At 38.5% G+C, this 17038-nt stretch overlaps 1 protein-coding gene across 1 annotated transcript in view; it reads left to right on the plus strand.

The window, feature by feature from the left end:
* Window positions 1-239: 239 nt before the first annotated feature.
* Window positions 240-17038, plus strand: part of ATP7A (ATPase copper transporting alpha) — a 102768-nt gene continuing 85969 nt past the window's right edge. The window contains exon 1 of the mRNA XM_080831299.1: window positions 240-376. Coding sequence (XP_080687425.1) covers window positions 257-376 — 120 coding nt within the window. The 5' untranslated portion in view covers window positions 240-256. The remainder of the gene's footprint in view (window positions 377-17038) is intronic.

A 17038-nucleotide genomic window follows, 5' to 3' on the forward strand; every position in this document is an offset into this window, starting at 1 on the left:
GATTTGAGTAAAGGCTTGAAAGAGTTGAAGTTAGCTAAGCAGGTATCTGGAAGAAGAAAGTCTATTCCAAGGGAATAGCTAAAGCAGTGGTCCTGAGATGAGAGTGAAATGAGATGAGAGAAAAGAATGCTGACCATATTTTATTTGTAGAATAATTTCAGTTGACAAATTGGGGGGAAAGTTGAGGAAGGATTATTTCCATGGCTGAAATTAGTGAGTTCATTGTTTCTAATAGGAATGTAAAGAAGAAATCAAGATGGATCGAAGTATGGGTGTGGATTCAGTCACCATCTCTGTTGAGGGGATGACATGTAGTTCCTGTGTTTGGACCATTGAGCAGCGGATTGGAAAACTGAATGGTGTACATCATATTAAAGTAAGTTAGTCTTGGAAATAAGTAAAGTCAAATGTTGACTGGAATTCTAGAAAATTACTTTAAACACTGAGATAGAAGCAATATACTGACACATTTGGCAATAAAGACTGATGAGATTAGTATATTTTATTTGCCCCTTTAACTTTTCTTTTTATAAAAAATAAGAAATTGCAGTTTTAACTTAAAGACATCTGAAGATGGCTTGACATTACCATGGTTGTATATTTATAGATTTATGTTTTATAAGTATAAATAAATATATATTACTCTTAATTTCATACTAAACTAAAATATATGTTTTCAGAGAAAGGGTGCTGGGCTTTCTTCTCTTATATAGCATGACAATTATTATGTGAAATAATAATGTAATCTTCCTTAAGCACATGCATACAAGGTGTAACAGTAATTTTCTAAGCTTTTTCACTTCAATTTTTTAAATGTTTCTAGTTAAATATATATAATATATATATTTAAGTAATGTGTACATTCAGTATGGGACGTGAACTCACAACCCTGAGATCAAGAGTCACATGCTCTAACAACTGAGCCAGTCAAGCACCCCTTTCACTTCAATTTTTTAAAAAGGTTTATTTATTTACTTTAGAGAGAGAGTGGGGGTGGTGAGGGGGTGGGGCGGGGAGTCAGAGAGAGAAACGTAGGCACACTCCCCACTGAACACAGAGCCCCATGCAGGGCTCAATTTCATGATCATGAGGTCATGACCTGAGCCAAAACCAAGAGTTGGATGCTTAACCTACTGTGCCACCCAGGTGCCCCTTCATTTCAATTATCAATTGGAAAAATAAAATTGACTTTTTTCAGACCACCTTAACACATTCCTGCTATAATTCATCTCAGAATGTTGATGAAAAGAGTGGTTTATAAATATATTCTAATTTGTCTGTAATGAACCTGAGTTATTAATATAAGTATTATAAATAAATAATTTAAATGGCTTTGTTTTACACCTTCTAACCATAAGAACCAAAAGTCCCAAAGTCAATACAAGACTACCCTACAGGGAATATAGTGATGCCACCTCGCCTACTGTCTTATAAAAAATTTTTGAATGTTTCCCGTGTTCATTTTTTGACATAGACATGTGTTAAAGCTACAAAGGGTCTTACATCTGACTTCAGTAGTCTAACCTCCTCATTTTACAGATTACCAAATGGAAGCTTAGATTAATGAAGTGACTTGTGACACAGCTACCTATTACCAAAGCAAAACTAGAACTGAAGTTGCATGATTCCTGGGCCAGTGTATTTTCTGGTCATATAGTGTCTACAGATACACTTCAATTTGCATATGGTTCTCAAACTTGTTATCTCCGAATTATTCTCTCAACGTAAATTCTGAAAAAAATTAATCATCATAAAGGTGCCTTTTACCACCAAATTGATGGATTAGCTTTGTGTGGCTAGTTTATATAAATTCTTCTCAGAGTAATTCTAATATTTTCAGTATGAAAAACCTTGAATTATGTTTGGTCATTACTTTTTAAAACTTTTTATTTTCATGTTGTTAAAAATGTCTTTGATTAGGGGTGCCTGGGTGGCTCAGTGGGTTAAGCCTCTGCCTTTGGCTCCGTTCATGGTCTCAGGGTCCTGGGATCGAGGCCCACATCCGGCTCTCTGCTCAGCAGGGAGCCTGCTTCCCCCGCCCCCCCCCCCCCCCGCGCCTGTCTCTCTGCCTACTTGTGATCATCAAATAAGTAAATAAAATCTTTTAAAAAAATGTCTTTGATTTTAAAAAAGTCTTTGATTTTAAAGCCTTTGGAGTAAAAAAATGTTTTGGTTAATCTTTACTCTGTAATCCAGCTTGCTCAACTCAGCCTTTTGAGTCTAGCTTCCTTCACTTAGCATTATGCATTTGAGATCTATTGATGTTGTTTTTTGTATCACTAGTTCTTTCCTTTTTATTCCTGAGGGGTAGTCCGTTGCGTGGATGTCCAACAATTTGTTTGCCCATTCACTCATTGGGAAACATTTGGATTGTTGCCACTTTTTTGTAATTATGTAAAACAATGCTCTGAGTGTTCATATGGGAGTCTTTGTTTAGACATAGGTTTTCTCTTGGGAAGATTCCTAGGATTGAATTTGTTCCATCATATGCTAAGTGTATGTATCATTTGTTGAGGTGTTCGTAAGTGATTTATCATAGTGACTGTACTATATTTTCATCACCAGCAATGTTTGTGGGCTCTGCTTTTTCTAGATTCTAACACTTGGTATATCAGTCGTTTTAGTTATAGACGTTTTAGTGGGTATGTAGTGGTATCACACTAATTGTCATTTCCTTAATGGCTAATGGTGTTAAGCATTTCATGTGGTTGTTAGGCATTTGTATAACTTCTATAGTCAAATGGCTGTAAAAACTTTTCTCAAATTTTTAGCCGTTATCGTTTTTTGTTTCCTTATTCAATTTTGATTATCCTTTATGTATTCCAAATATAAATCTCTTTTAGATATGTGTTTTGCAAATATTTTATTCAGTCTGCGGCTTGTTGTTTTCATTTATTTTTTAAAAAATATTTATTTATTTATTTAAAATTTTATTTATTTGGGAGAGAGAGAGATCACAAGCTGGGTCTGGATAGAAGGAGCAGCAGACTCCCTGCTGATCAGGGAGCCTGACTCCGGACTTGATCCCAGAACCCTGGGATCATGACCCAAGCTAAAGCAGATGCTTACTGACTGAGCCAACCAGGAGCCCCTTATTTATTCATTTTGGGGAGAGAGAGAGCGTGCATGAGTGGGTGGTAGGGGCAGAGGGAAAGCCTCTTCAAGTACACTCCCAGCTGACTGTGGAGCCCAACACAGGGATTGATCCCATGGCACGTGAGACCATGACCTGGTCTGAAAACCAAGAGTCAGATGCTTAATAGACTGAGCCTCCCAGGCACTTCTCATTCTGTTTTTTAAAATTAAGTCTTTATTTATTTATTTATTAAAGATTCTTATTTATTTATTTTGAAAGAGAGAGAGAGACAGTGAGAGAGAGCATGAGAGGGGAGGTCAGAGGGAGAAGCAGACTCCCCATGGAGCTGGGAGTCCGATGTGGGACTCGATCCCAGGACTCTGGGACCATGACCTGAGCTGAAGGCAGTTGCTTAACCAACTGAGCCACCCAGGCGCCCAAGTTTTTATTTAAATTCCAGTTAGTGGGGTGCCTGGGTGGCTCAGTTGTTAAGTGTCTGCCTTTGGCTCAGGTCATGATCCCAGGCTGGGATCGAGCCCCGCATCGGACTCCCTGCTTGGTGGGAAGCCTGCTTCTCCCTCTTCCACTTCCCTTGCTTGTGTTCTCTCTCTGGCTGTCTTTCTCTCTGTCAAATAAATAGATAAAATCTTAAAAAAAAATAGATAAAATCTTTAAAAATAAATAAATAAATAAATAAATTCCAGTTAGTTAACCTACTTTATAATATTATTTCATGTGCACAATTTAATGATTCGGCATTTACATGCAACACCCGGTGCTCATCACAAGTGTCCTCATTAATCCCTGTCACGCGTTTAACCTGTCCGCCTCTGGTAACCATCAGTTTGTTCTATATGGTTAAGACTCTGTTTCTTGGTTTCCTCTCTTTTTTCCCATGTTTCTTTCGTTTCTTAAATTCTGCATATGAATGAAATCATATAGTGTTTGTCTTTCTCTTACTTATTTCGTTTAGCATGATACTCTCTAGCTCTAGCAAATGGAAGATACTCTCTAGCAAATGGAAGATTTCATTCTTCTTTGGCTGATTAACATTCCTTTTGCACATTCCATATATACAAAATGTATACACACACACACACACACACACACACACACTACATCTTCCTTATCCATTCATCAGTGGATGGATGTTGGTCTCTTTCCAAACTTTGGCTATTGTTGATAATGCTGCTGTAAACACCAGGGAGCATGTATCCCTTGGAATTAGTATTTTTGTATTCTTTGGGTAAATACCTAATAGTGCAATTGCTGGGTCATAGAGTAGTTCCGTTTTTTTAAAAGATTTTATTTATTTAAGGAGAGAGAAAGCACACACGCAGGGTCAGGGGGCAGAGGGAGAGGGGGAAGCAGGCTCGATCCCAGGACCCCGGGATCATGACCTAAGGCACTCAGGCGCCCCAGGGTAGTTCTTTTTCTACATTTTTGAGGAACCTTCACACTGTTTTCCAGAGTGGCTGCACCAAGTTTCCATTTCCACCAACAGTGTAAGAGGGTTCCCCTTCCCCTGCATCCTTACTAACACATGTTCTTTCCTGTGTTGTTAATTCTAGCCATTCTGGCAGGTGTGAGGTCATAGCTCATTGTAGTTTTGTTTTGTATTTCCCTGATGATGAGTGATATTGAGCATGTTTTCATGTATCTGTTAGCCATCTGTGAGTCTTTGGAAAAATGTCTGTTCAGGTCTTTGCCCATTTCTTAACTGGATTATTGTTTTTTGTTTGTTGAGTTTTAACTTCTTTATGTATTTTGGATACTAATTCTTTGGCAGATATGTCACTTGCAAATATCTTCTCCCATTCCATAGGTTGCCTTTTCATTTTGTTGTTGTTTGCCGTGTTAGTTTGATGTTAGTTTGCTGTGCAGAAGCTTTTTATCTTGATGATGTCCCATTAGTTCGTTTTTCGCATTTGTTTCCCTTGCCTCAGGAGACATACCTAGTAAGAAGTCACTACAGCTGGTGTCAAAGAGATTATACCTGTGTTCTCTGGGATTTTAATGATTTCCTGTCTCACATTTCAGTCTTTAACCCATTTTGAATTTATTTTTATGTATGCTGTAAGAAAGTGCTCCAGTTTCATTCTTTTGCATGTTGCTGTCCAGTTTTCCCAACATGATTTGTTGAAGAGACTTTTTCCCATTGGATATTCCTTCCTGCTTTGTCGAAGATTAAATGACCATATAGTTGTGGGTTCATTTTTGGGTTTTCTATTCTGTTCCATTCATCTATGTATCTGCTTTTATGCCACTACCATATTATCTTGATCACTACAGCTTTGCTTTTTTTAATTATTTAAAATTTTTTTATTTAAATTCAATTAATTAAAATACAGTGTATTATTAATTTCAGAGGTAGATGCCAGTGATACATCAGTCTTATATAATACCCAGTGCTCATTATATTACGTGCCCTCCTTAATGTCCATCACTCAGTTACCCCATCACCCCACTCCCCTCATCTCCAACAACCCTCAGTTTGTTTCCTATAGTTAAGAGTCTCTTATGGTTTGTCTCTCTCTCTCTGATTTTGTCTTGTTTTATTTGTTTTCCTCTCTTCCCCTATGATCCTATACTTTGTTTCTTAAATTCCACATGAGTGAAACCATATAATTGTCTTTTTCTGACTGACTGACTTTGCTTAACATTGATACCCTCTGGTTCCATCCATGTCATTGCAAATGGCAAGATTTCATTTTTTGGATGGCTGAGTAGTATACCGTTGTATATATATACACCACATATCCTTTGTCCATTCATCTGTTGATGGATGTCTGGGGTTTTTCTATAGTTTGGCTATTGTGGACATTGCTGCTATAAACACTGCAGTGAGGAGCCCCTTTGGATCACTACATTTGTGTGTTTGGGGTACATACCCAGTAATGCAATTGCTGGGTCATAGGGTAGCTCTATTTTCAAATTTTGAGGAACCTCCATACTATTTTCCAGAGTGGCTGCACCAGCTTGCATTCCCACCAAAAGTATAAGAGGGTTCCCCTTTCTCCATGTCCTTGCCAACATCTGTCGTTTCCTGATTTGTTAATTTTAGCCATTCTGACTGGTGTGAGGTGGTATCTCATTGTGGTTCTAATTTGTATTTCCCTGATACTGAGTGATGTTAAGCAATTTATCATGTGTCTGTTGGCCATTTGGATGTCTTCTTTACAGAAATGTCTGTTCATGTCTTCTGCCCATTTCTTGATTGGATTATTTGTTCTTTGGGGGTTAAGTTTGATAAATTCTTTATCGATTTTACATACTAGCCCTTTATCTGATAAGACATTTGCAGGTACCATCTCCCTTTCTGCCATTTGTCTTTTGGTTTTGTTGACTGTTTTCCTTTGCAGTGCAAAAAGCCTTTTATCTTGATGAAGTACCAATAGTTCATTTTTGCCTTTGTTTCCTTTGCCTTTGAGATGTATCTAGCAAGAAGTTGGTGCAGCCAAGGTCACAGAGGTTTCTGCCCGTATTCTCCTCAAGGATTTTGATGGATTCCTGTCTCACATTTAGGTCTTTCATCCATTTTGAGTCTATTTTTGTGTGTGGTGTAAGGAAAGGTCCAGTTTCAGTCTTCTGCATTTGGCTATCTAATCTTCCCAATACCATTTGTTGAAGAGACTGTCTTTTTTCCATTGGATATTCTTTCCTGCTTTGTCAAAGATTAGTTGACCATAGAGTTGAGGGTCCATTTCTGGGTTCTCTATTCTGTTCCATTGATCTGTGTGTTTGTTTTTGTGCCAGTATCATACTATCTTGATGATTACAGCTTTGTAATAGAGCTTGAAGTCTGGAATTGTGATGCCCCCAGCTTTGATTTTCTTTTTCAACAATCCCCTGGCAATTTGGGGCCTTTTCTAGTTCCATACAAATATTAGGATTGTTTGTTCCAGCTCTGTGAAAAAAGTTAATGGTATTTTTTTTTTTTTAGAATGAGAGAGAGAACGCAAGAGTTGGGGGGGGTTGCAGAGGGAGAGGGAGAAGCAGACTCCCCGCTGAGCAAGGATCCCAATGTGGGGCTTGATCCCAGGACTGTGAGATCATGACCTGAGCCGAAGGCAGATGCTTAACCAACTGAGCCACCCAGGTGCCCCAAGTTAATGGTATTTTGATAGGGATTGTATTGAATGTGTAGATTGCTCTAGGTAGCATAGACATTTTCACATTATTTGTTCTTCCAATCCATGAGCATGGAATGTTTTTCCATTTCTTTGGTCTTCCTCAATATCTTTCATGAGTCTTCTATAGTTTTCTGAGTATAGATCCTTTGGCTCTTGGGTTAGATTTATTTATAGGTATCTTATGGGTTTTGGTGTAATTGTAAATGGGATCAACTCCTTAATTTCTCTTTCTTTTGTTTTCATTGTTAGTGCATGGAAATGCAACTTATTGCTGTGCCTTTGTTTTATATCCTGCCTCTTTGCTGAAAACCTGTATGAGTTCTCGCAATTTTGGGGTAGAGTCTTTGGGTTTTTAATATAGAATATCATGTCATGTGTGAAGAGTGAAAGTTTGACTTCTTCTTTGTTGATTTGAATGTGTTTCTTTAATTTTTTGGTAATTGGTTTATATAATTGGCTGCCCCCATGTTAGGGGCATAAATATTTACAATTGTTCAATCTTCTTGTTGGATAGATGGTGTAAGTATGACATAGTGTCCTTCCTCATGTCTTATTACAATCTTTGGTTTAAAATATAATTTGTCTGATATAAAGGTTGCCATCCCAGCTTTCTTTTGATGTCCCTTAGCATGACAAATGGTTTCCCACTCCCTCACTTCCAATCTGGTGATGTCTTTGGGTCTAAAGTGAATCTCTTGCAGACTGCATATTGATGGATTTTGCTTTTTTATCTAATCTGATACCCTATGTCTATTGAATTGAGTATTTCATCCATTTACATTTTGAGTAATTATTGAAAGATACGAATTTGGTGCCATTGTATTACCTGTAAAGTCACTGTTTCTGTATATTGTCTCTATTTCTTTCTGATCTTTGTTCCTTTTGGGCTCTGTCTTTGCTTAAAGGATCTCTTAGTATTCCTTGCCAAAGGGCTGGTTTAATGATCACAAATTCTTTTAGTTTATGTTTGTCCTGGAGGCTTTTTATCTCTCTATTTTTAATAACATTCTAGCTGGAAAAGGTATTCTTGGCTGCATATTTTTCTCATTTAGCACCCTAAATATATCATGCCAGTCCTTTCTGACTTGCCAGGCCTCTGTGCATACGTCTACTGCCAGTCTAATGTTTCTGTCCAAGTAGGTTATGGACCTCATATCCCCAGGATGCTTTCAGGATTTTCTCTTTGTCTCTGAGATTTGCAAGTTTCACTAATATATGTCGGAGTGTTGTCCTATTTTTATTGATTTTGAGGGGGGTTCTCTGTGCTTCCTGGACTTGGATGCCTATTTCCGTCCCCTTATCAGGGAAGTTCTCTGCTATAATTTGCTCAAATATACCTTCTGCCCTACTCTCTATCCTCTTCCTCTTAGATCCCAAGTATTCTAATATTGCTTCGCTTTATAGTATCACTTATCTCTCAGATTCTCCCCTAGTAATTCAGTAGTTGTTTATCTCTCTTTTTCTCAGTTTCTTTATTCTTCTATCATTTTATCTTCTGTATCACTAATTCTCTTTCTGCCTTATTTATCCTAGCAGTTGGAGCCTCCATTTTTGTTTGTGTCTCATTAATAGCCTTTTTTATTTCAACTTGATTAGATTTTAGTTCTTTTATTTCTCCAGAAAGGGATTATCTACTGTCTTCTATGCTTTTGTCAAGCCCTGCTAGTATCTTTATAATCATTATTCTGAACTCTGCTGACATCTTACTTATGTCCATACTGATTGGGTCCCTGGAAGTACTGCCTCTTGTTCTCTTTTTTGAGGTGAGTTTTTCTGTCTTGTCATTTTCCTACCTTGCAGAAAGTGATTGTTTTTCTCTTCGTAGAGTTATAGCTATTCTTTTCTTAGATCACCTGTTGAATTCACAGGTGTTCAGAATGGTTGTAATAAAACTTGAAGTCTGGCTTAGCTTTTCTTTTTCAAAATTGTTTTGGCTCTTTGGGGTCTTTTGTGGTACCATACACATTTTAGGATTGTTTGTTCTAGCTTTGTGAAAAATGCTTGTGGTATTTTAATAGGGATTGTATTAAATGTGTAGATTGCTTTGAGTAGTATAGACATTTTAATAGTACTGGTTCTTCCAATCCCTGAGCTTGAAATATTTTTCCATTTCTTTGTGTCCTCTTCAATTTTTTTCATAAGTGTTCTATAGTTTTCAGAGTACACACCCTTTACCCCATTGGTTAGGCTTATTCCTGGGTATCTTATGGTTTTTGGTGCATTTGAAGATGGGATTGATTTCTTGATTTCTCTTTCTGCTGCTTTATTATTGGTGAATAGAAATGCAACAGATTTCTGTATGTTGATTTTGTATCCTGCAGCTTCACTGAATTCGTGTATCAATTCTGGTGGTTTTTTTTTTTTGGTGTATCTTTCAGGTTTTTCATATAGTGCATCATGTCATCTGCAAATAGTGAAGGTTTTACTTCTTCCTCGCCAATTTGGATACCTTTTATTTCTTTTCACTGTCTGATTGCTGATGCTACGACTTCCAGTACTATGTTAAATAACAGTGGTGAGAGTGGACATCCCTGTCTTGTTCCTGACTGTAGAGGAAAAGCTCTCAGTTTTTTCCCCATTGAGAATTGTATTAGCTATGGGCTTTCCATAAATGAACTTTATTATGTTGAGGTATGTTCCATATAACCCTACTTTGTTGAGGGTTTTTTTTTTAAAATCATGAATGGTTGTCGTACTTTGTTAAGTGCTTTTTCTGCATCTTTTGAGAGGATCAGATGGTTCTTACTCTTTTTATTATGAATGTGGTATATCATGTTGATTGATTTATGAATATTGAACCACTCCTGCAGACCAGGAATTAATTCTACTCAATCATGTACAGTGAGTCTTTTAATATACTGTTGGATTAGATTTGCTAGTAGTTTGTTGAGAATTTTTACATTCATGTTCATCAGAGATATTGGCCTATGTGTAATTCTTTTTTTTAGTGGAGTCTTTGTCTGGTTTTGCCCTGTTTGTTGGGAGATTTCAATTACTGATTCAGTTTCTTTTTTGGTTATTGGTTGGTTCAAATTTTGTTTCTTGTTTCAATTTTGGTAGTTTATGAACTTCTAGGAATGTATCCATTTCTTTCAGATTGTCCAATTTGTTGGCATATAATTTTTCATAATATTCTCTTACAGTTAGTATTTCTCTGGTGTTAGTTGTGATCTCTTGTCTCTCATTTGTGGTTTTATTTATTTGGGTCCTTTCTCTTTTGTTTTAAGGAAGTTTTCAGCTGTTATTTCCTTAGATAAATTTTTTGCCTCCTTTACTATCTCTTCTTTTTCTGATACTCCTATAATGTGAATGTTATTAATGTTTGATGGAGTTACTGAGTTCCCTAAGTCTGTTCTCATATCTATAATTCTTCTTTCTCTTTTTGTTTGAACTTCTTTATATTCCATTGTTTTCTCTTCTACATCACTTACTCATTCCTCTGATTCTTTACTCCTCCCGTTCATTTTATGTAGTCTCTTTCAAATACCAGTTACTGCATTTTTCATTTCTTGTTTAAAAAGATTTATTTATTTACTTTAGAGAGAAGAAAAGGGAGGGAGGGAGGGAGGGAGGGGGAGATAGAAACTGAAGCAGACTCCACGCTGAATGTGGAGCCTGATGTGGGGCTTGAGATCATGACCTGAGCCGAAACCAAGAGTCAGATGCTCAACTGACTGTGCAACCCAGGCATCCTACATTTTTCATTTCTGAGTTATTCTTTTTTAACTCTTTTATCTGGCCGTGAGGGGCTTGTTGAATTCTTCTATTTTTTTTCTCAGGCCCAGTGAATATCCTTATGATTATTGCTTTAAATTCTCCACCAGGCATATTACTTATATCTTTTTTGCTTAGATTTCTGGCTATCACCTTATCTTATTGTTTCATTTAGGATAAATTCCTCTATCTTGGCATTTTGTCCGGGTCTCTGTCTTCTGTGTGTTAAAACATAAAAACTTAAAAACCTTTTTATATTTTGTGTTCTGAACATAATGGCTTTATGAAGATGAGGTCATTTACTGTCAGGGCCTGGCACTTCAGGGAGTGTCTCTGGCGTGTGATGTGTGCACTCTGCTGCTGTGTTTTGGCTGCTCTATCCTTCCGGCCAGTTGTCTGCAGAGGTTCTCCTTGCCAGCAGTGGGCAGGGTTTGGTCCTTGGCCAGAGTGTGGGGAGTTTTAACTTGGCGTGCTCTGGTCTGCTTATGACATGAGACCTGATAACTACTTATGCTGGCCCAGAAGCCTTACAGAACTCTCTGGTCAGGAGACCTGCGGTGGGCAGGGGCTTCCACTGGTCTTCTAGGGAAGGGGCTTTCCGTGCAGGGACTGAGGCAGACTTGACTGGGAAGGGCAATACTGGCAGAGCACAGCAGTATGAGACCTAGTAAAAGCAGGTTAGACAACCAGTGTCAGTGCTGTGTTGTTTGATGTCTGTGGCTGTGTGTTTATGCTGCTGGGGAGGGAAATGGTGCCAGACAGGTCCTTTTTCCCCTCAAGAGGGGTCTCTGTGCTTATTGCTCAAGGGAATCATTCCCAGAAGAACAAATAATCTCCCTCTTGTGTTGCCTAGGCATTTTCAGTCAATGTTTTCACACTGCTTCTGGTATGTTTGCCTGCCTTCTTTCCAGGAGCAATGCAGTGGCCTCTGGGCTCTATGCCAGCCATGCTTGCTGACTTTTAAAACTTCAAGCTTTAGGGACATGGTGTGGGCAGGGGCCTGCAGTGTTCTTCTGGGGGAGGGTCTCACCATGCTGGGAATGAAGGAGGTTTGACTGAGAGGGGCAGTTGTGCCAGAGCACAGGGGCATGGGGCTTGGATCAAGCATGCAAGGCAGCCAGTGTTGGGACCAAGCATCCCTGGTTGGGTGGCTCTGTGTTTACGCTGAGGGGCAGAGGAGAAAAGAGGCATCTATCAGCTCTTTTGTCTCTGGAGAGGTATCTCTGTGAAGGCTCCCTCTCACAGATGTGCTCCAAGATGTGCTCCCATGTGTGCCCCAGGTGTTCCTCAGATCGTGGTGTCTGCCCCTGGGTTGTTTGCTTGCCTTCTCTCCAGGAGTAGGGCAATACCCTCAGAGCTCTATCCCAGCCAAGCCAGTGACCTTTAAAATTCCAGTCTTTTAAGCCTTTCTGGTTGCAGAAACTCATGAAGATCAGCCCCTCTCATTTTCCCAGCCAACGACTTTGAGGAAGTGTTCTTGTACATTCCCCTGTGTGTTCTTCTCTCTTTTGCCTTTCTCCATGATGAGGGCTCCCTCACCTCTGCAGCACCCACAATCCATTTCTCCCCCAAACCACATCTCCACACTTCCTACCTTCCTTCATGTAGCCTCTTCTCTCTCTCTATTTGTGGAATTTGTTCTTTCAGTCCTCAGGTTGATTTCTTGGGTATTCAGAATGATTTGATAGCTATCTAGTTGTGTTTGATTAACTAGATGAGCCTAGAGTCCTCCTACTACACCACCATCTTAGCTCCCCCTGTCTTTTCATTCTTTTAAAAGTGTCTTTCCCAGAGCAGATGTTTTTACTTTTGATGAATTCCAGTTTATCTACTCTTTTTCTTTATAGGTCATGTTTCTGGCATCGTATTTAAGAAATCTTACTCAAGGTCACAAAGATTTTTCTTCTATGTCATCTAAAATTTTATCATTTTATGTTTTATATTTAAGTCTATGATTCATTTTTGTTTGAGAGAAAGAGATCACAAATGGGGAAGGGGGTTCAGAGGGAAAGGGAGGTTCCTTGCCCACTGTGGAGCCCTTAAACAGGTTCTTAAACAGGTTAAACAGGTTCTTAAACAGACTCTTAAACAGGTTCCTTGCCCACTGTGGAGCCCGACGTGGAGCTTGATCTCCTGACACTGAGATCATGACCCGCACTGAAATCAAGAGTCATATGCTTAAGCGAGTGAGCCACCCAGGCACCCCTCATTTTAAATGAATGTGTACACATTTAAGATGGGGGTTGAAGTTACTTTTTTATGTGAGTATCTAGTTTTTCCAAGAAGTACTGTTTGTGCTTCTTGGAAGTCTATTCTTTATGCATTGAATTGCCTTTGTACCTTTGTTGAATATCAGTTGACCACATATTTATGGGTATATTTTTGTATGCTCTGTTCCATTGATCCGTGTTTCTATGCATTTGCCAATAAATACCATACAGTTTTGGTTATTGTAGCATTATAGAAAAATCTTAAAAATCAGTCTGTTTCCTCAACTTTGTTGTTGTTGTTTTTTTTTTTAAGATTGTCTTGACTATTCTAGTTCCTTTCCATTTCCGTATAAATTTCTATCAAAATTTCTCCTGGGATTTTAATTTGGATTGTGTTGATTCTGTAGATCGCTTTGGATAGGATTAAGATCTTTATTTATTTATTTTTAAGATTATTTATTTATTTATTTGACAGACAGAGATCACAAGTAGGCAGAGAGGCAGGCAGAGAGAGAGGAGGAAGCAGGCTCCCGACTGAGCAGAAAACCCGATGTGGGGCTCGATCCCAGAACCTGGGATCATGATCTGAGCCGAAGCCAGAGGCTTTAACCCACTGAGCCACCCAGGTGCCCCTAAAATTTTTTTTAAAATATATTTTATGTATTTATTTGTGAGAGAGAGAGAACAGCACATGAACAAGGGAGAGGGGCAGTGGGAGAGGGAGAAACAGACCCCTCGTTGAACAGGGAGCCTGATGCAAGGCTTGATCTCAGGACCCCAGGATCATAACCAGAGCGAAAGGCAGGTATTTAACCAGCTGAGCCACCTAGGTGCCAGGTTTAACATCTTAACAATTGAGATTTCTAATCTGCGTATGATATATATTTTCATATATTTAGGTATTCCTTGTTTTCTTTTATCAGGGATCTATAGTTTTCAGCATGCAGATCTTGAATATATTTTTTTTAGATTTATGTTTAAGTAATTCATGTTTTTAAATAATATTTAAATGATACCATTTCTTAAATTTTAGTTTCATTTGTTCATTTTAAACTTACAGAAATGCAGCTCATTTTTGTATGTTGACTTTGTATCCTGAAGTTCACTAAATTATCTTATTAAATCTATTGGGTTTTTTGTAGATTCCTTGGCATTTTCTACATAAGCAATTATGTCATCAGGGCATAAAGATAATTTTATTTCTCTCTAGTATGTATGACTTTTTTATTTCTTTTTCTTGCTTCATTGAACTGGGTAGAACCTCCATTACAATTTTGAATAGAAGTGGTAAAAATGGACATCTGTGTCTTTTTTCTGATCATGTGGGTGGAAAATGTTCAGTGATTCATCATTAAGTATTGTGTTGGGTTTTTGCAGATGGCCTATATCAAGTTAAGGAAGTTTCTTTCCATTCCTAGTTTTCTGAGATTTTTTGTTTTTAATTATGAATAGATGTTGAAGTTTTTCAACTGCTTTTTTTGCATATAGGGATGATCATATTATTTTTCTTCTTCAGGCTGTTAATATGGTGAATTATATTGATTCATTTTCAAATGTTGCACCAGCCATGTCGTCATAGGATAAAGCCTACTTGGTCAAAGAGTACATACATTTTTTAAAGTTTTATTTAAATTCCAGTTAGTCAACATACAGTGTAATATTAGTTTCAGGTGTACAATATAGTGATTCAGCCCTTCCATACAACACCTGGTGCTCATCATAGCAAGTGCATTCCTTAATCCCCATCAAGTATTTAACTCATCCCCCACCCACCTCCCTTCTGGTAACTATCTGTTTGTTCTCTATAGTTAAGAGTTTGTTTCTTGGTTTGCCTTTATCGCTCTTTTTTTCTTGACCCTTTGCTCATTTGTTTTGTTTCTTAAATTCCACATATGAGTGAAATCATATGGTATTTGTCTTTCTCTGACTTATTTCACTTAGCATAATACTTTTTAGCTCCATCCATGTCATTGCAAATGGCAAGATTTCATTCTTTTTGATGGCTCAGTAATATTCCACCATGTGTGAGTATATGTATATACATATATGCATATACATACACATACACATAAACATATGTATATACCACATCTTCTTTATCCATTCATTAGTTGATTGCACTACTAGGTATTTACTCAAAGAGTACAAAAGTACTAATTCAGAAGGATACATGCAGCCCAGTGTTCATAGCAGCATTATCTATAATAGCTGAATTGTGGAAACAACCCAAGTGTCTCCTGACTGAGCACTTGAGTTTTATTTATTTATTTATTTATTACTTTAAAAAGATTTTATTTATTTATTTAACAGAGAGAGACACAGTGAGGGAGGGAACACAAGCAGGGGGAGTGGGAGAGGGAGAAGCAGGCTTCCTGACGAGCGGGGAGCCCGACACGGGGGTCGCTCCCAGGATCCTGGGATCATGACCAGAGCAGAAGGCAGACACTTAATATCTGAGCCACCCAGGTGCCCCTATTTATTTATTTTAGAGAGAGCCTGTGCACTCAAGTGGCGGAGAGGAGCAGAGGGAGAGAGAGAGAGAGAGAGAGAAAGAGAGAGGCAGACTTTGCACCAAGTGGGTGGCCTGATATGGGGCTTGATTGCATTATTCTGAGATCATGATCTGAGCCCCAATCAAGAGGGGATGCCTGGAGGGCTCAGTCAGTTAAGCCGCTGTCTTCGGCTCAGGTCATGATTCCAGGGTCCTGGGATCAAGCCTCACACTGGGCTCCCTGCTCAGCGAAGAGCCTGCTTCTCCCTCTCTCTCGGCTGACTGCTCTGCCTACTTGTACTCTCTGTGTCAAATAAATAAATAAACCTTAACAAAAAAGTCAGATGCTCAACCAACTGAAGCACACAAGCACCCTGAGTACTTTTGTGTGTGTGTGTGTGTGAGTACTTGTAGTGAGAAATTTCAAACATAGAGAAAAGTAGAGAGCCTGGTGCCTACTACAAGGAATCTCCCTGTACCTGTCACCCAGGAGAATCCTTGCTGTTTATTTTCATGACATTCTCATCATTTGAATTTGATAATGTATTTTGCTGATGCTTTTAAGAATTGATCTAGGCCTTTTTGCCTATTGTACTTTGTTAAAGTAGAAGTCCCTGACTAGCTGATGGATTTTCCTAGTATATCTCAATACCATTTCCAAGCCTTTCTGCTGCCTACCCTTTTTTCCTTGTTACTCTTCAGGATTGTCAGCATTGTTTGGAGTCTAGCTAATGTCCACACTGTCATGCTTCTTTCAGTTTGGCTCTCCTCCTGTTCTCTCCTATTTCTTTCCAGTTTGTATCTAAGGGTCCAAAGGGATTAACAATATTGCCTTCTTGCCAAAAGTTTTGAAATTCCTACTATAATGAAAGTAATATATGGATGCTTTTTCTTAAATATTATACTATGAATTGCTGACATGTTTGTTTTCATCAGTCCCCAGATGTGTCATTTTTAACTGAGTTGTTTCCTCATTTGTGTAATGTACTGAATATTTTAATTTTTACTTGTTTTTTTAACTTCTTTTCAGTGTTCCAGAGTTCATTGTGTATGCATCACACTCAGTGCTCCATGCAATACGTGCCCTCCACAATACCCACCACCAGGCTCACCCAACCTCCCACTCCCCGCCCCTCCAAAACCCTCAGTTAGTTCCTCAGAGTCCACAGTCTCTCATGGTTTGTCTCCCCCTCCAATTTCCCCCAACTCCCTTCTCTCCATCTCTCTATGTCCTCTGTGTTATTCCTTATGTTCCACAAATAAGCGAAACCATACTATAACTGATTGTCTCTGCTTGACTTATTTCACTCAGCATAATCTCTTCCAGACCCATCCATGTTGATACAAAAGTTGGGTATTCATCCTTTCTGATGGAGGCATAATACTCCATGGTATATATGGACCACATCTTCTT

This window comes from Martes martes (assembly GCF_963455335.1).
Source record: "Martes martes genome assembly, chromosome: X".
Classification (NCBI taxonomy): Eukaryota; Metazoa; Chordata; class Mammalia; order Carnivora; family Mustelidae; genus Martes; species Martes martes.